We start from the raw sequence: 19,618 nt of genomic DNA, 5'->3' as shown, positions 1-19,618 counted from the left end.
ACAGCACTTTGCTTTGACAGCACCTTCAGCAGCAACACATAATATTATATATGCTATTAGAAAGTATCTGTTGAATTGGGACTTATTTATTGAGAAATTTGTATTTTGCCTTTCCCCTTCTCATATGGAATCCCTCAAGGCAGTTCTCAAAACAAAAAACAATAATCAATCAGAAATACACAAAGCTATAAAATACAAAAAAAACAAAAAATACCAAGAGCCAGAGCCCATAGAACGATACTAAGCAGCAGATTAATTCAAAGCTTCTTGTCTGAAGAGAACAATCTTATGACAAAAACAGAATTGTTATGATGCTATGGACATACGAACCTACACTATACTGAGTCATACCATTATTCTGTTGAGCTTAGTCTACTGACTAGCTGTGGCTCTTCAGGATTTCGAACCAAGAGGGATCTTTCCCAGCCCTAATATCTTCTAGAATTTGAGGCCTTTTGCATGCAAAGTGGCAGCACTCTGCTTAGCATATGCTCACCTATACTCACTGTAAAAGGAATTCCTAGATGATGTTGACTACAACTCCCATCATTCCCAGTTGTACTAGCATTTGGCAGGGGGCTATGGGAGCTGTAGTCAACAATATCTGGGAATCCCTATTACAGGGAATACAGATGATCACACCTCTCCCTACATCTAACCCTTTCCCCACCTCTCAAAGGCTCATAAACTGGACGCCCAGTATCAGATACACCTTCCTGTTTGGAATTCAGCACCTGTTCGTAAGACCAGCTTGCATAATACTATATTTTTATACATTTCCTGCCATGAATAGGAATAGAGCTAGTTCCTTCTAATCACTTCCCCTCTGACCACTCTACTGAAAAAATGAACCTTGGCTGACCCATGTATAAAAAACACACTGCCTCCTTTGGGCTTAGACCCCTAAGCCTCAACCTCCTCTAGTTTGTCAAGCAAGAGGCTAAAAGATCCTGAGAGCATTGGAGAGCAGTTTAGAGAAACACTTTGGGGTGGGAGGGGATGGACAGAACATTCAATATAGGGCAAATCCCTGAAAGAGATCCTGATAAGGGAGATGGTATTCGTATAGACCACAGCTACCCCACCTCCCCATCCACATCCTCTCACTTGCTCCACCATAAAGTAACCCTCTGGGAGAAGCTGGGACCAAACCGGACCACTAGCCTCTCCTGACTTGGTCTCAGTAATACATACCAAGTCAGCTCCTTCATCCATGATCAAGTCATGCATTACTTCAGATTTATTGTGAACCGACCTGGCATTACAGAGTAATAAGGTGAGGTTCTGTGAGTGGTTGGCATTGCTCTCCAAGGTCAAAGAGGTAGTAGGTAGTTAAATTTCTAAATTCTCTTCCCCTATAATGACCCGCTGGCCCACCAACACCATATCTTCGTCAATTACGCACCACTGGTATAGCTGCCTCATGGTCATCCCCCACCTTGTATTGCAGTATTGTCACCTATTTTCCATCTCTAGGGGTGTAAACCTTGTCAATAAGCGTTAGTCCATGCCCCACCCCCCAGATGGTAGCGACCACCCCAGTTGGCTCATGTATATATCATCTAAAGATGTACATATCAGGCGGTATAAAAATATGATAAATAAATATCTGCGCCTTGTTTCCCCTGCCCACCCGCCACTGCCACTTTCTTCCCCCACCCACGGCTTTCTCCCCACCACTTGCTGCCGTTTTGTTTCCCACCTGTCTGCCGCCGGTGCAGCCGCTTTCCTCTCCCCCTGCCGGCAGCTCACTCATGAACTCTCTCAAGAGCTGCCACGCATGGGATTAGCAACAGGTATGCCTTAGATAAATATACAGATGTACCACCCTCTCGACAGTATGCAGTTAACAACACTGACATACCCTGCAGGGTTGGGGTGTGGTTTTTTTTTGAAAGACTATTGAGTGTGAGAAGCATCTGAACACCCCAAAGCACTAAGTAAAAGCAAAGTGTGGTGGGTTGCTGCCTAGTGCAAAAAGTATGAAGCAAATGTTTGTGGGAAAGTCAGATGTATCTACACAGTTCCTTAAAAAGCGGGGAGGGAAAAACCTGACGCCTCTAGCTGGCTTTGCTGGGCATCTTTCCAGCACTGTGAGGAGTAAATGTTAGAACAATCGAGTGCTCTCTTCTCCCACCCACAGTTATCTGACGGAGCAGGACTGTTTGTGGAACACTTGGGAGTAGTCAGAACACAGTGTGTTGGTCACATGGTGCGCTGGTCATTAGAGGATAACAAGGAGACGATCATTTTACAATGAAAAGTTAGATAAGTTCCAACAACAAACTTTTTTTTTAAAAGAAATCGCACAAGGGAGAATGCTATAGTTAACACAAAGATATTACAGGGTGGTGAAGGAGGCAGCAAAAGTGCATCTGTAGCTGTGCAGCAGTAAAGGGAAGTAGCCCATGAGAAAGTCTCTGTGCAAAAAGATGCCTGAAGTTGTGAAAAGTCTGGTATGTGGGATGTCATTCAAAGTCAGCCATTTGGCAGTCACACAACAAAACAAGCATGCACAGACATCTGATGCTGCTTGAAAGCAGTGCTGGCAGAAGCAGAGTTCAGCCAGAATGATGTCAAGATAGCAGCTTAATGAAACGGTTAAGTTTCTGGATAATTACCCTTGAAGACATGGTTCTGACTTAAAGGCAAAGCCGACTGAGTGCATTTCCCCCTATAATTAAGAAAAACTCCACCACTTCACAGGGCATTGTTGTGGAGTCACTAGCAATAGACGTTGGGAGCAATATCCAAAATAGCATCTAAGTGGCCTCTAGAGACTGGAGCCAAAACCAATGGAACCTGCTGGACTTTACCCATGCTCTCATATATAGCAGAAAGAGAGCAACTGTCCCTACTCAACCCCAGCACAGTGCCCCTCCCTCCCACTGTCTGTTGCAGGAGGAGAGCAACTGTCCCTACTCATCCCCAGCACATCACCCCTCCCTCCCAGTTTCTCTTGCTGGTGTCTTCCTTTTGTTTCCTTTTAGATTGTGAGCCCTTTTGGGATAAGGAACCATCTTCTTATTCCTGTTTCTATGAAAACCACTTGAGCTACCCCAGCTAACTGAGCAAAGAGGCACCTCTTATATTTAGTAGCGAGAGAGCAAGTGACCAATCCCAGCACAGCATCCCTCCAGTGGCTGTTGCTGGTTACCTTCTGTTATGTTGACCCTTTGGGGGCACTTTTGTTGAAGAGTGGATTATAGATATTGGTATCGGTAGTTGACAACTACCTGGCTGAAAAGCAGTCTACTGTATACATATCCTTAATAACAACCATCACCACCAAACGGTTTGTTAACTTACAAAAGAGGTTTATAACGAAAGTGACACATTTGAATGAAATTGACACACTCTTAACAGTTTCTAACTCCTGTGGCAAGTAGCCCTGCTCTAGGGCACATGCCCCGCTCAGGTGAGGCCAGATGATGCAAGGTTCACTCACCCAAAAGTGTCCAGGTTCTAGTTCAGCAGCAGCCGCCTGCAGGGAACTAGCACACAGGTAAGCAGGCAAGGTGCAGCCGACTTGGCGGAACTAGGCCTCTGCTAAGCTGGCATGCAGAGCAGAGAAGTGCAAGGTTGCAGGAGGCAGATCAGGAACAAGGCAGTGAGGACCATAACCAGTCAAGGCTACAGGAACAAGGTAGCAGGGCTAGAGACCGGAGCAGTCATGTGCTCCTGTTTTAAGAGCCTTCAGAGCCATCGTAACCCTCCTCCCGAGTAGACTCCCGAGGACAAACCACAAACTGCCAGTCCTGCACTCCTTCGTTTGGATTGGACTACTTCTCTAACGCTATGGTATCTCCTTTCCTGGGGGCTATGGGGTGAGCCTGGGGGTTCAAAAGGCTCTGAAGATCGCTGCCTGGGGAAGGCTGGAGCCTCAGCCATGGAGTTCGTAGCAGGAGGCAGGTCTGCTGGCACCTCATTGTCAGTTCAGGTGGAGGGACTCAATAGTGCGGAGTCTCTGAAGTCCGAGGGCTCTGGGAATGCCATGTATTCCCGTGGTAGGGAACTGTTATGCATGGTGTGAAACCCTCCATGGAGGGCTGCATAGTGGGGTTTCCACTGGAGTTCCCTGTTCGGGGATTTTGGGAGGACATGGCTTGGATACAGCTTCTTTCCCTGTTATATTCCCCTCCTCTCCTTTAGCGTAGCTTGACTCAGGCCCTGAATCAGGCCTGATTCTGACCAATTTGCAGTCAGGCTGATTACATAGGAATTTCTCTTTAACTAGCAGGAATAAGGCGCAGGATTTAACAAGCGTATGTAGGCATGTTACTCCAAAATTTCAACCCTTGGTTTTACACTTAGTCTCCTCACCAAGGGATACAGCATTGCCAGAGGCGAAGAATAAACAAGTGCTGCTGAGCCGGCTATCCTGGTTGGCAACAGAGAAAGAACTGCCAGGTCTGCTTTGTTCTCCGGAATGGAAACAGCACCGTTTCATCTTATTATCTCTTGGTGGCTGCACTGGCTTACCACAACAAGCAGCCCTGGTGAAATTCTGCACCAATACTGAGGGCTGCTCACAGACATCTCAGCTCAGGAGAGCCAACAATGCCACTGAATTTAAGTGCCTGGTTTTACAGGCTGTGCTGCAATTTCCTCCCCCCAGATTCCACATGATTCCAGAGAGGAGAATCCACAGAGGAGAGCTGGTCTGGTGGTAGCAAGCATGACTTGTCCCCTTAGCTAAGCAGGGTCTGCCCTGGTTGTATATGAATGGGAGACTAGAAGTGTGAGCACTGGAAGATATTCACCTTAGGGCATGGGGTCACTCTGGGAAAAGCAGACGTTTCCAAGTTCCCTCCCTGGCTTCCCCAAGATAGGGCTGAGAGAGATTCCTGCCTGCAACCTTGGAGAAGCCGCTGCCAGTCTGGGTAGACAATACTGAGCTAGATAGAGCAATGGTCTGACTCAGTATATGGCAGCTTCCTATGTTCCACATGCGTAGCCACTGTCTCATTTATTCTTGATGTGGTCATTCACACAGTCAAAAACTGTGTTCTACTTCGGTTTGGGAGTTGTGTGTGCTCCCAATTTTTGGTTGTGTGGAAGCAAGGTGGGAGGAAAACCTTGTGTAGAAGCACTTCTACCCAGGTTTTCCTCCCACCTTGCTTCCACACAACCAAAAATTGGGAGTACACACAACTCCCAAAGCGAAGTAGAACACAGTTTTTTGATGTTCAGTTCTGGTCACCATATCTTAAGGACATTGTAGAACTGAAAATGGTGCAGAAGAGGGCAACCAAGATGATCAGGGGCCTGGAACACCTTCCTTATGAGGCTAGGCTACAGCATCTGGGGCTTTTTAGCTTGGAGAAGAGGTGACTATGGGGAGACATGATAGAGGTGTATAAAATTATGAATGGAGTAGAGATTTCCCCCCCCATATCTCTCACAACACTAGAACCAGGGATCATCCCATGAAACGGAAGTGTGGGTAATTTAGAGCCAACGAAGTACTTCTTCACAACATGTATAATTAACTTATGGAACTCTCTGCCACAGGATGTAGTGATGGCCACCAACACAGATGGCTTTAAAAAGGGCTTTCACAAAGTCATGGAGGTCAGGTCTATCAATGGCTACTAGTCTGGTGGCAATACGCCACCTCCAGCCTCAGAGGCAAGATGCCGCTAAAAACCAGTTGCAGGGAAGCAATGGCTGGAGAGAGGGCAAGCCCTCACCTTCTGCCTGTGAGTTTCTTGAAGGCATCCAGTGGGCCACTGTGTGAAACATAATGCTGGACTAGATGGGCCTTGGACCTGATCCAGCAGGGCTGTTCTTATGACTGTGTGAATGACCTCGCTATCTTATTTCACAGATGTATTTTATTAGGATTGTAATGGGAATTAAATGTTCCCTGTCTGGATCCTTCTTAAATTGTAACCTCCAAACTGGATTACTGCAATGCACTCTATGTGGGGCTGCCCTTGTACGTAGTCCGGAAACTACAGTTGGTCCAGAATGCGGCAGCCAGGCTGGTCTCTGGGTCATCTAGGAGAGACCATATTATTCCCTTATTGAAGGAGTTACACTGGCTGCCGATATGTTTCCGGGCAAAATACAAGGTGTTGGTCATAACCTATAAAGCCCTAAACAGCTTGGGCCCTGGGAATTTAAGAGAACGTCTTCTTCGTTATGAACCCCAACGCCCATTGAGATCATCAGGAGAGGTCTGTCTGCATTTGCTAGCAGCTTGTCTGGTGGCTACTCAGGGACAGGCCTTCTCCATTACTGCCCCGAGGCGTTGGAATACACTCCCTAGTGAAATAAGAGCCTCCCAATCTCTGACATCTTTTAAAAAGTCCTTAAACACGCATTTCTTCACCCAGGCTTTTAACTGATATTGCTTTGATTGTTTTAATGTTGTTTTTAGAATATTGTTTTAAAATTTTAAATTGTTTTAAATTTCTTGCTTTTAAATTTTTTTGTTTTTGTTTTTGTTTTAATGTTTTACTTTTTAATCTTGTTGTAAACCACCCAGAGACTTAAGGTCTGGGCGGTGTAAAAACATGATAAATAAATAAATTACTATCTCACTCAAAATATGGATTTTCCCTCATATAACAATAGCATCTTGCATTCTTTATTGCATTTGCATCCTTCCCTTCCTCCAAGGAAGTCAGGGTGGTGTATATGGTTTTCCCCATTTCATCCTCACAGCAGCTCTGTAAGGTAGGTTAGGCTGAGAGAGACTGACTGACCCAAAGTCACCCAGTGAGTTTCATGGCTAACCGGGGATTTGAATCTGGGTCTCCCAGGTGCTAGTCTGACACTTCACTACACCATGCTGACTCTAGATGTGATGGGGTACACCCCTCTTCTGCTACAAATGTCTATTTGTCCCTTTAGGCTAGGGCAAAACCATTTAAACAACACAGAAAACCATATTGTTTTGGTCCCTCCAGAACTTTGGAGGGACCAAATTGGATTGGCTTGCGTGTAAGCAATTTAGAGAAACCAGCTAATTGCTACTCCCCTTGATTTTTGGACCTCATTAACTTCCTTACTGAATTCAGTGCTTCATGCCTAGGAGGAAAGTTGATTGCCTGGCTTCCTGAATCTCACAAGGGATATGGGAACCTTTGCCCTAAAATGAAGTATCATATTTGGCTTCCCAATGCCCCAAGTCATGAGGTACAGGGCTCAAGAAATCCACTAGTCTACTAGTCCATGACAAGTAAAAAATTATGTCTGGCAAGTGAAAAGAATGCTGACAAGTAATGTACAACACAGCTTGAGAAACCATCTGGCGAGTACAATATTTTGTCTGGTTGGTGAACTGAGCCAACATTTCTTGACCCCTGATGAGGTAACTATGACTGATTGAATCCCAACAGACCTGCACCGCAAGGAGTTGAAAGTCATCAATTCTCCTGTACTTAAGTACTTTCCGGCATTAGGGAGGCCCAGAGTTGCTACTTGGTCTGAGGCTCACTTTGGGTGTGCCTATCAAGATCAACCACTACTTCCTCATCCTTTGTCCTCTACCATTTCCATGTGTTTTTGGCTCTAATGGAGTCCAGCCGCCTTTCTACTCCCAGGAACAGAAATCCTGATTTAGGAATGGATCTGTGATTGCTAGGATCTGAGAAGATAAGCAAGCTTACTGACCTGTTTTTATTGCTAACACAGGAGAGTAGAAAAAACTAAGTAGAATACAACTAAAGCAATTGTTAGTTATTTACTAGCCATAGGTCGCTTTCTGCTTTTAAAATAAACATTTTGTTTTAAATGTCGCACATTTTGCCCTTGACTGTTCTAGAGACTTCATTTATAACAGACTGGCCGTCTATTAGTTCACTCTTTAACTTTAGTTTTATGATCAGTTAAGCCAACTGAGAATCAAAGAACCTGGAGAAAGGCCACCTCTTGAGAGATATTCCCCACAGCTGCTTCTTAGGCATCCAGAACTACCTGTATATTAATATTCCAGAGGTGGCTGTGCAGCCCTGGTTTAGACTGTGCATGTACAGAATAAATCTACTCACAAGAGCACAAGTGCCTGAAAGTCTAGGGCTGCCAGGTCTCAACCTAGAAAATGTGTACATACATTTAAATACCAGGACATACCCTAACTAGGTAATCACTGTTTCTCCTGCCTGCTCCTGTTGCACACCAGCTGCGTAGCACACCTGGAACCTGCCCCTGTCAACAGGCAATGCAGGGGGCAGTGTTTCCTCTAACAGGGACTCCCAGATGTTGACTACAACTCCCAGAATCCCCAGCAGCAATGGCTTTTGCTTGGGGATTCTGGGAGTTGTAGTCAACAACATCTAGGAATCCCTGTTAGAGGGAACACTGGCAGGGGGTAAACACCAAGAAAGGAAGGGGTAGGAGAATATACAGCACTGTTCTTCATTGTAAGGCCCAGGGGCCAGTAGCAGCCCCCATCAACCCTAAGTGTGGCTCCCCGATTGTTTATTGGGACTGTGAAGCTTTGGCCAAGCCAAATACTCTGCACAGTCCCCCGGTACCATGTGGAGGTGACCGTTCCCATCATGGCATGGAGATGGGAGGTTGGCTTCTTTAAGGGAAACAGAGCCCTCTGGAGCCCCTGTGCCATCTTGGAAGGTGTGCACAGCATGCTGGTAAGTGTAGCCCAGGGGTTCCCAACCTGGATTCCTCCGGATGTTGCTGAACTACAACTCCCAGCATCCCCAGCTACAACTTATAATGACTGGGGATGCTGGGAGTTGTAGTTCAGCAACTTCTGGAGGAACCCAGATTGGGAACCAATGGTGTAGCCCTTACCAGCCCTTTCCTCCTTGAGCTCTTAAGAGAGGGCTCCATCTCTCTTAAATGGCCCCTCAGCATTGAGAAAAGTGCAGTGCTGTGTGGAGGTTTGCACATCGGGAAATGGCTCTCACACTGAAGATTTTTTGCCAAAGCGGCCCCTGTTTGAAACACAGCGAAGGTCACTGATCAACATAAGCCTCTTCTCCTATTCGCTGGAGAATATAAAATGTATATGCACACCTGGCAACCCTTCTGAACTTGTACACATGGATATTCATGGGAAGTTGCTGATGTGAAATGACACACAAGGGAGCAAGATGTGTACTGTACGCTAGGTTAAAGTAGGATGGGGCATTTTTTGACCTTAGGTAAGGGGAGGAATTGGGCTATGTCCTCTGAATTTTTAAGAAAATTGAGGTTAAATGGTAATCTGATTTCCGGGGATTGTAAAAGTGTATGTAATATGTCCAACAAGACGTCATCAAGAACAGAAAGGGAGCCTAAATTCTTTATTCTCTCTCTCCATACGTTGACATTAGCCTGAACAGAGAAACCTACACTTCATTTATATAGAAGATGTAGCATGCTGTTGGTTAATGCCCAATGAAGAATTCTTATCCTCTTGAAACCCTTCTAAACAGTACACAAAATATTGTGTTTATACCAAAAACAGTTGGAGATACAAGCTTTTCGCCTGGGAAAACCATTTTCAAAGTGGGAACTGTTTTCCCAGCTGTGAATATGTTGTCCTGGGAAATTTGTCCAGGCCATTAGAAAAATATTCAAAGGAATGCAAAATTGTTCAGTCTTATCTATGCATACAAATATTTGAAACAAATTCTTGTACTCTTTCTCAAATTTACTGTCATTGCAGAAGGGTGTCTTGATCACAATAGTAAGCAACTATACATTAACGGGCTTCAAAGTAGCAAATTTACCCAGAATCCCCAATGACTACTTAGGGAGAGCTAGTCTTGCATGCATGAATTGTTCTCTTTGCTAAGCATGGCTGTCCTGGTTTGCATTTGTATGTGAGCTACATGTTGAGCGCTGTGAGATATTGACTACATGTGAGCGCTGTGAGATATTCCCTGCAGGATACGGGATCATAGCTTGGTGGTAAAGCATCATCACAAGTTCCCAGGTTGAGTTTCTGGCAGCATCTCCAAGCGAGAAAAGACTTCTACCTGAAACCTTGAAGAGCCACTGCCAGTCGGTGTAGAGCCAGGGATCCTCAACGCTGGGCCCCCAGATGTTCTTGGACTTCAACTCCCAGAATCCCCAGCCAAAGGCCACTGCAGCTGAGGATGCTGGGAGTTGAAGTCCAAGAACATCTGGGGGCCCAACGCTGAGGATCCCTGTTATAGACAGTACTGAGCTAGATGGTCTGACTCAGTAGAAGGCAGCTTCCAATGGACTCTTGATCCTCTTTCAAGAATCTAAGCACAGTCTTTTGTACCTTGATAAGCAGCACGAAGGTATGAGATGAGGTTTCCTCTAAACTTGTTCTATAAGTTTGGTCTGTTTATAAACATGTTATCCATCCCTTAGCCTTCAGAATGGAGCACGATGTGAATGAAAAGGAAACTAAAAGGCTAACACTGGTCAGCCTCATTAAGTATTCCTAGGGTTGCCAGATTGCTCTGTGCCTTGAACATTACTAGTGAAGGAAAGCAGCCCTGGCTTCTTTCCTTACCTGGTGTTTATGTCACGCCCACCTGCTGCACAGCACACCTGCAGTCCTACCCATGGCAGGAGGATGAGCAGCAGGACTGAGAAAATAGCAAGCTGCAGAAGCTGTAGCTGCTTCACTGGGAGTTTAAAGGTAGAGAGCAAATGTCTGGATTGCAGCCTGGCAACCACAGTTATACCACTGAGAACTTGCCAGCTACTGCCCAATAAAGCTTTCCTCCTGAACCTTGCAGGACTCCACAGCAAAAGTCCCATGATGGTTATTTATTTTAAAAATGCTTGTATTCCACCTTTCTCATCAAGACAATCCATGGTGGCTCACAGCCAAAACAAATGAACAATTATCCATCAGATAAGCAATTACCCATCAGCATCCCCTGTGGCTGCCCTGCCAACCTACAAGTGATCTTATAAATGCATTCCCACTAGAATGCATGTTTCACGCTCCACAAAGAGCCCTTCCCTACATTTTAAAAATAAGAGCAAAACAACCAACATTTCTCAAGGACTGCAGATAGATAAATGGTTTTCTGTGAAGATGTAGAAGGATTCCATCCACACAACCAGTCGCAATATGATTAGGAATTCTGAATAGTCCAGTGTTAAGCAGGGTTATTACTAACCAGGGTTCCCTCGCAACCAGAATTGGAAAACAGGGTTTGAAGCTGGTTAGCAAGTTCTGGTTAATCTAGTTAGCATTAACTGTGGTTAACATTGGTGATGAAGTAATGCTTAAGAAGGTAGAACTCAGAGGGGAGAGAATATACAGTTCCACAGCCCACCCTTATCTCTTAATTACTGTAAAGAGATCAAGAACATTGTGTTTGCACCAGCCCCATGTGGCTTCTAAGACCATTCATATAACTGCTTAGCATGGAACTTAAGTTGCTTGTTGCTCTTTAATGTAAAAGGAAGGAAACGAATAGATGAAAAATCAATACAACAAGACTGTTCTGAAAGGTCAACATGTTCCAAAGAAAATGTACTAGTCGATTTTCTGTGGAACATGTTTCATTTAAAGGACAGTCAACATAATACCATATTCCACCGCTTATGAAAAATTTCTGCTTTCTTTCATAGAGCTCTGCATCAAAATCAATTAGAAATTTGCATTTTACACTTTGGAAATATGCAGCCAGAACAGCTGTGTAAATCACAGTTAAATGCAGCAACTTAATGAATCAGCAGAACATCTTCCCCTATCAAAAGTAAACTGTAGAGCAAAACATCTTCCAGCTTTAAAATTAAACAATAATGTTGGCTTTTCTCCAATCTAACAAAAACACTGCTTATATAAACCAAAGAGCAAAACCATGTCTTCTTAAATTAAAGACAGCTAAGAATTTCAGTTATAAAACCATCTCTCTCTCTCATATAATACACTCCAAGTTGTAATATACTGGAAGTTCTCAAACCGTATGCGTTACCACTAAATAACACGTGAACTTGCAATACAGCATAGGCCAAAAACTCAAACCAAGTAGTTTGCCCTCTCTGTTCAGCAGGTCTATTTCCTGCAGAGCTGGGAAGTAGGGGGCACTGGAGGAATTTCCTCTCGTCTCTGTAGGAATGCTGGGACTGGTCAGTCAGGTCCTGCTAACAAGAGCCAGATTGTGGGACTAAGGACAGCATCTTCATACATTACATTTTGACTACGTTACATTTGATTATTTTCTTAGAGGAAAGCACATGCACACTTGAACATCTGAAATGTGATGTGAATGGAGATTTCCCCACACACTGAGAGTACACACAGAGGACAACAGCAGGAAATTATAAACAGGCTTTTGAAACTTCAAAATTTGTATGCCAGCAGGTGAATACAGAAAACACCTGAGGATTGGCATCCTTTGTCCATTTTATGTATGAGCTGCTCCAAAAGGCTATTATATCCACCCGTAGCCAGCAAACGGTAATCCAACAGAATCTGAGCTTCCCCCTCGGATTTCACACACTTCATGTGTGCCATTTTACCTACAACACAATGTATTAAGAGCGCTCACATTTTTATTCTGAGAGCATGATATAGCCAGGGATCCACAAATTTAGGTTCAAGCTTACTAACCAGCCATTTTTTGTGGCTGCCACCAATCCCCTCTCTTCCTTCACATCCTTTTCTGGCACACAGGCAGACGACTTCGGAGAGAAGCGGAGCTTCCGTCATTTGCACTGGGAGACGGAGATAATAAGAAACAGTGGGATCCCTGGCCTCCTGCTCAGAAGGGATTCCTACCGTTTCTCACTGTCTCAAAAATGGCAGCGAAAATGAGACCTCTGGTGAGGAAATCTGTGTGGTGCTTTGCGTCCTGCTTGCCAGAGGGCTGGAGGCACTCACCACTGGCAAGTGGATTTGCAGATGCCTGGGTTTGGCGCTTAGAGTGTTGGACTTGGACCAGAGAGATATAAGTTTGAATCGCCACTTAGCCACGATGCTCGCTGAGTGACCTTGGACCAATCACTATCTCTCAGTCTAACCTCTCCCAGGTTAATCCACATACACCACCTTGAACTCCTTGGAGAAAAAGCATGATATAAATATTTTGTTTGTTTATTTCATGTATATACCGCACATCTAAAAATGGTTCACAAATATTATTGTTATTGTTATTAATGATAAAAATAATAGGAGTATTTACTTACATACCCTTGCTGGGAAACTGCAAAAGTCAGTATATTCCTTATTATTCTTACTTTAATATTTTTAATTACATATCTATGGTGCTCAGGGTGACATACAAGGTTATTTCTCCCTCCCTCGTTTTATTCTCACAACTCTGTGAAGCAGATAGGCTGAGTAACTCTGCCCCAAGGTGATCCAGTGAGCAGTGTTCCCTCTAACAGGGATTCCCAGATGTTGTTAACTACAACTCCCAGAATCCCCAAGCAAAAGCCATTGCAGCTGGGGATTCTGGGAGTTGTAGTCAACAACAGCTGGGAATCCCTCTTAGAGTGAACACTGCCCGTGAGCCTCACAACTGAGTGGAGAACTGAACCTGGATGACCCTTGTCCTAGTTTTATGCTCTAACCACTACATTGCACGGATTCTCACTGGGTCAGTGCATGTACCTGCTGCAAAACCAGCACATACTGTAGGCACCCTTCCATTACTGTATCCATATTATTATCTACACTTATCTGCATCTCTGCTGATAAACATCTGCACAAAATAAAAGAGGCCCATTCACATGAGCACAGGTACAATCATTCACATGTTAATTTGAACGCAGGTACAGCTGTACACTTCCTATCTGTACCATGCATTTGAGGGGCCTGTATCCAGGTTCACTTTTTAAATGAATATAGGTACACTCATTCACACAAACACATGCACGAATGCACAGACAGTTGTACACTCATACAACATAATATCAGAATTGGACTAAGGTCCTTAAAACTGTTGGCTTGAAAGCTATTTCTGACTGTGTGCATTTTGTAGATTGCTAGAGGACAGACTGAGATCGCTCCTACGCACATGATGAGAATCAAGGTTTGACCTCAAGATGCAGCTAGTTGGTATATGTCCTCCCTACCCCCTTTTATTTCATCTTATCTTCACACAATAAACAAAAGCAGAAAAAGTCTCTTCTTCTACAGATGTCAACATACTTAAGGTGGCACTGACCCCTCAGAGACCTTCACTTTGCACACTTTTGTGTCAGTCCTTTCTGGGGATCAGGACTTTCTTGGAAACATGAGAACACCCCAAGTGCAGCAAACTCATTTCTGTTCACTCACCTCCAGTTTTTGTTTTTTCAGCTCAGGTCTGTGCTCCTGCTGCTCTTTTTCTGGCATAATATGCTTCTGTTTCTTCTTTTTCTTCTCTGCCTTCATTTCTGTAGCTTTTTTGTTATTCCCCATTCTGGAATAGAAAATTGAAAAATATGCCTTTTTGTTGTCGCTGCTGCTGAAGATGCTATGCTATCATTTAATTGCACACACAAAGAACAATCAGCAACGTTTACTTTTCTGGAAAGTTTTCAAACATTATTTTAATAACTTCTACCCCACCTTCCCATGATAAAACAATCACACAACGAGCATGTTTAGGGAGTCACATTCAAACACTGGTGTTTGCAAGCTTCCCAGTGTGATCTAGTTCCTGCCTTTGGGAAACCTGTCTGCACCGGCAGACCTACTGAGGAAACCTCAACCATGAGCCACAGAACTCCAGTGTTGAGGTGTGTTCTCGGACACACACTTAGCTCAGTCAACACATCCACACAACTTAACAGTGGTAGAGAACGAGGCTGTTTTCATGAGCAGCCTAGCCTAGCCCCTGGGCTAGGCTGTTCGTCCCGCCCAGCCAAACCTTACTTTTAAGCCCAACTCTTAGTTGAGGTTAAAGGAGCGAGGGCTCCCTGAACCCGGCTGCTGAGATTGTGTGTCTCCCCGGGCAGCACATAGCCCAAGGAGATACAGAGACAGGCTCCTAGAGCATACCTCTGATGGGAATCCCCCAATGCACTGTACTTGGCCCGTGGTGCATTGTGGGATACCTGGAGACCAGGATGCATCATCCCAGCCTCTGGAGCTCTGCCCTGCCTGGCACAGTGCTGCTTGTCTGGAAGCGCAGTCCACTCCCAGACTGCTGTGAATAGCTCCAACCTCCCTTTCATTTGCCAACAATCTTCTCATTGAGGAAACCCCTGGTAAGCTTTCAGGGAACATCAGCCACTATTTGAAAACCACTGCTGCTGGCAAATAAATATACTTCTTCTTGTTCGGAGTGATTTTGACTTCATTTGTACTTGTGTTATATTTGTTCATTCATGCCTCATAAGTAAATTAATTCACTAAATGGCACCACCTGTAAATTAATTCACTAAATGCATCATATATATATTCACGAAATGGCAGTCTGAATTGCATTCTTGTGTGCATGTTGCCTCATTACATGTATTTTGCAACTCTAAAAGACTTACAGGTCTTCCCTCAGCCTAGAACCCTTCAATTTGTGGCCAGTCTGCATCTATATTTGCAATGTCCAGAATACAAATATTTGATTTCTCCCTGACTACATGCAGCAGGGACTACAAGGCAAACAGAGAAGACCTGATTCATAGATGAATGTCTCAGTCAACCTCAAATGGAATATTGGGTAGGAGATGCCAGACTCAACATTCCTGTGTATTTAGTAGTGCTAAATACTGCTGTGCTACATTAGGAGGAAGCCCTGTTCTGTAATGAATCTGGCAACTCTAGTGGGGGTTGACGAGCGTTAGAGGGCTAAGCAATCTCTTGGAAAAGCTTGGTGAATAGCCCTTATTTTCATGCAACTGTCTGATTGGTGCACTTTTGAAAAAGGAATGAGTTGCCTTCCCAAGAGGTGAGTTTGGCAGCTAAAGGTTAACATCCCCTGGAACTTGTTGCTCAGCTTCTTTCCCACAAATTAGAGTTGTTCTGCTTTGAGTCACAGAGAAGAGAGGCTGAGAATACCCTAACAGCAGCATACTATGTGCTGGATGATATGGGCTAATATATAGATATCTAGCTTTCAATCATTGTTTTTCAGTGCAGGGCCAAGAAGCACCTTTCTTGTAGTCTTGTGGTAGCAAGCATGAATTGTTCCCTTTGCTAAGCAGGGTCTGCCCTGATTTGAATGGGTGACTACATGTGAGCACCTTAAGATATTCCCCTTATGGCAGGGGATCCCAACCTGCTGCCCTCAAGATGTTGCTGAACTACAATTCCCATCATCCCAGCCACAATAAGCTGTAGCTGGGGGTGATGGGAACTGTAGTTCGGCAACATCTGGAGGGTTGCAGATTGGGGACCCCTGCCTTAGGGGATGCCCCGCTCTGGACACCTGCATGCTGATGGTTTCAAGTTCCCTGCCTGACAGCATCTCCAAGATAGGGACGAGAGAGACTCCTGCCTGCAACCTTGGAGAAGCTGCTGCCAGTCTGTGTAGACAATACTGAGCTAGCTGGACCAAGGTCTGACTCAGTATAAGGCAGCTTCCTATGTTCCTAATAATATACCCTGTGTTGGAACGTATGCCCTCCTACCATGCATAAAAACTCACACATACTACTAACAACAAATATTTATATACTGCTTTTCAAAAAAAGTTTCCAAAGCAGTTTACATAGAGAATAAATAAACAAGATAGCTCCCTGTCCCCAAAGGCTCACAGTCTAAAACGAAACTGACACCAGCAACAGCAATGGAAGTACTATGCTGGGGGTGGAGAGGACCAGTTACTCTTCCCCTGCTAAATAAAGAGCATCGCCATGTTAAAAAGGTGCCTCTTTGCCCAGTTAGCTGGGCATAGCTAAGTGGGTGCACATATGTAATTGTGCATTATGTGTCTGGGTCTATAAAAAGAGACACACATGCACACTTAGACTGTGAGTCCCTTGTGGCCAGGGAACCATTTCCTCATTCCTCTTGCTCCCTCAAGCACCCTGAAAACTTTCTTTGTAACAAAAAGCAAAAATGACACTATGACCACATATATTTATATACTCCTTTTTCCACCAACAGGAAGTTTATGTCGCTTACACAAGTGTGTATACACACTGGGTGTCAACAAACAAACAAACACTCTTAAGAGAAGGGTTCTCAAATCTGGGTGCCCAGATGTTGTTGGACTACAACCCCCATATACCCCAGCTACAATAACCTGTGGCCATTGTGGCTGGGAGTAATGGGAGTTGTAGCTCAACAGCTGGGGAACCAAGTTTAAGAACCGCTTCTTAAAAACAGTGTTTGTGAGAGAGTGAGAGAGAGTTTATTTTTTTAAAAAAATCTTATAATGCTTCACGCTCCACAAGACTCACACCGCAACACAACCCCCTCTTAGGAACATAGGCAGCTGCCATATACCGAGTCGGACCTTTTGGTCCCTCTGCCTCAGGACTGCCTACACAGACTGGCAGCGGCTTCTCCAAGGTGGCAGGCAGGAGTTGCCAGGGAGGGAACTTGGAGCCTCTTCCCCAGGGCGGGGCTCCCCCTCGACAGCTTTTCTACCCCAGGAGGAGAGCTGGGGAGAGGCGGTGGCCTCCTTTCCCCGGGGGGCTCGCCACCCCGCGCGCCACCCACCTGCCGCCCCGACCCGCCTCCTCAGTCGCAGCGCTCCCCGTCCCTGCAGCAGCTGCTCCTCCACGCGGTCATTTCAACTCAGCCCCTCGCGTGCGCCTCAGACCGCCCTCGAGGCCCCATTGGCTGCTCGCGGACAACGCCTCAGCCGCCACTGGGCCCGCTCTTGGCCCGTCATAAAGTTCAGCCAATCGCAGCAGACCGCTCGGCGTTTTAAGCCCGCCTCTCCGGCCGCGCCCCTGCGCTTGGTCAGAACGTGACGCGGAGGCGCCGCGTGACGTTAAAAAAAGGGCGGGAGGGGAGGGCCTGCGCGCGCGCGCGCGCACCCTGCCTATCGGACGCAAAGATCAGCTTACTTCCGCCCCCGCCCTTCTCACGCACAGCTGAAGCGATTTTTTATTAGAATAGCGCGGGGGGTGGGGGGGAGGAGGGCGCATGTTTCTGCTCAATGAAGGAGCTACAAAATATTTTTTGTAAATATATAATGTGGAATGTATAATAAAAATACACAATATACAAATATTGCTCGACTATTGTGGTCTACTATAATTGGACACAGATTGGTCAATAAAATTAAGGACCCATTCTTCTGGGAAACAACATAGTACATTGTACATGTTTATCCACACAAGACGGTTAGGCTAAGAGTTGTCCAGTGAGTTCCAGGGATTTTAACTCAGGTCCCAATTGGAGTCAAACGGTCTAACTACATTGCTTTTCAACCAAGTTACGTGGGTCACATTAGGAAAAAAGACTCACAAGCTAAAATGAAATTCAAGGTAGACACCAGCAACAGCCACCAGATGGATGCTGCTCTATTATTGAAGAGAGACAGTTTCTCTCTCTTGGCCTTCATCACTTCGTCCCAACGCAGTTTACAAAATACTTGAAGAACATTATATCAAGCCACACATTTACATGGGCCTTTGTCTCGCTTCTTTCTTCTCTCCTTCCCACAGAGCCAGATAGTCCCTGGTTGTTCTGTGGTGGCAGATACTCCAGCTGGAACAGAGGGGCTGGATGGTGTGCCAGCTCCACAGCCTGTGTCTCTCTCCTCTGGGCAATATGAGAGAGCCGGTGCAGTCGTTAGAGTGCTGGACTAGAACTGGGAAGACCCGAGTTCAAATCCCCCTTCAGCCATGAGACTTGCTGGGTGACTCTGGGCCAGTCACTTCTCTCTCAGCCTAACCTACCTCACAGGGTTGTTGTGAGGAGAAACCTAAGTATGGAGTACACCACTCTGGGCTCCTTGGAGGAAGAGCGGGATGTAAAATGTAAAACAAACATACATAATATACCAGCATTTCCATACTCATCAGCTACTGACCAGTTCTCGACATGCATATCTTCACGTGCCCTCAGCCTATACATTGGCATGTGTATTACTACTACAATATTTATACACCACTTGTCAAAGTTCTCACGGTGGTTTACACAGAAAAATTAATACATAAAGAAGATGGTCCTGTCCCCAAAGGGCTCACAAGCTAAAAAGAAACCTAAAAAGAAACAAACCGCCTTGGGGTTTTCTTTTAATGAAAGGCGGTATAGAAATGTAAAAATAAATAAATAAATAAGGCAGATACCAGCAACAGCCACTGGAGGGATGCTGTGCTGGGGTTGGGTAGGGCCAGTTCCTCACCCCCTGCTAAATATAAGAGAATCACCACTTTGAAAGATGCCTCTTTGCTTAGTTAGCAGGACTGACTTAGGTAGCTTATTAGCCAGCATTCTCCCCCCAAAAAACAATGCATTTGGCTCAGGCTTTTGTATGGACAAGTTACTTTCACTTCTTTTAAAGGCAAGCAGATTACAAGCGTCTCTTTAAGTATGACATCACGTGGCTAAATCTGATATTGCATGGAAGACTCACACAGCTGTGAGAACTGTTTCAGTTTATGTCAATTTATTGTTGCAGTTCCTTGTAAGCTGCCTCAAACCTGGAGCGGCAGGGTACAAGTGTACTAAATAAAAAATGTACTTCTCATTCCACTAAAAGAATAAACCCTATAAAGCCCCAATGACCTATTTTATAAAGGTTATAATATAGAATAACCTGTAATAATAATAATAACCAGAATAACCTGTAAAGCCTTAAACAGCTTAGGCCCAGGGTATTTAAGATAACGTCTTCAC

General features: G+C 45.0%; 1 protein-coding gene across 3 annotated transcripts in view; it reads right to left on the bottom strand.

The window, feature by feature from the left end:
• LOC128336452 (cytochrome P450 2W1-like) overlaps nucleotides 1–15,425 on the bottom strand; it is a 172,438-nt gene extending 157,013 nt beyond the window's left edge. For all 3 annotated transcript variants that reach the window (XR_008311975.1, XM_053276138.1, XM_053276136.1), the window contains exons 1-2: nucleotides 15,364–15,425; nucleotides 14,177–14,300 (exon numbers count right to left, since the gene is read on the bottom strand). Coding sequence is in view for 2 of the 3 variants with exons in the window: in XM_053276138.1 (XP_053132113.1) it covers nucleotides 14,177–14,300; nucleotides 15,364–15,410 (171 nt within the window). In the remaining variant the exon portion in view is untranslated. The remainder of the gene's footprint in view (nucleotides 1–14,176; nucleotides 14,301–15,363) is intronic.
• Between the last annotated feature and the right edge of the window lie 4,193 nt (nucleotides 15,426–19,618).

Source organism: Hemicordylus capensis, chromosome 13, assembly GCF_027244095.1.
Source record: "Hemicordylus capensis ecotype Gifberg chromosome 13, rHemCap1.1.pri, whole genome shotgun sequence".
NCBI lineage: Eukaryota > Metazoa > Chordata > Lepidosauria > Squamata > Cordylidae > Hemicordylus > Hemicordylus capensis.
Note: the sequence above shows the minus strand (reverse complement) of the source record. Positions and strands in the feature narration are given on the sequence as shown.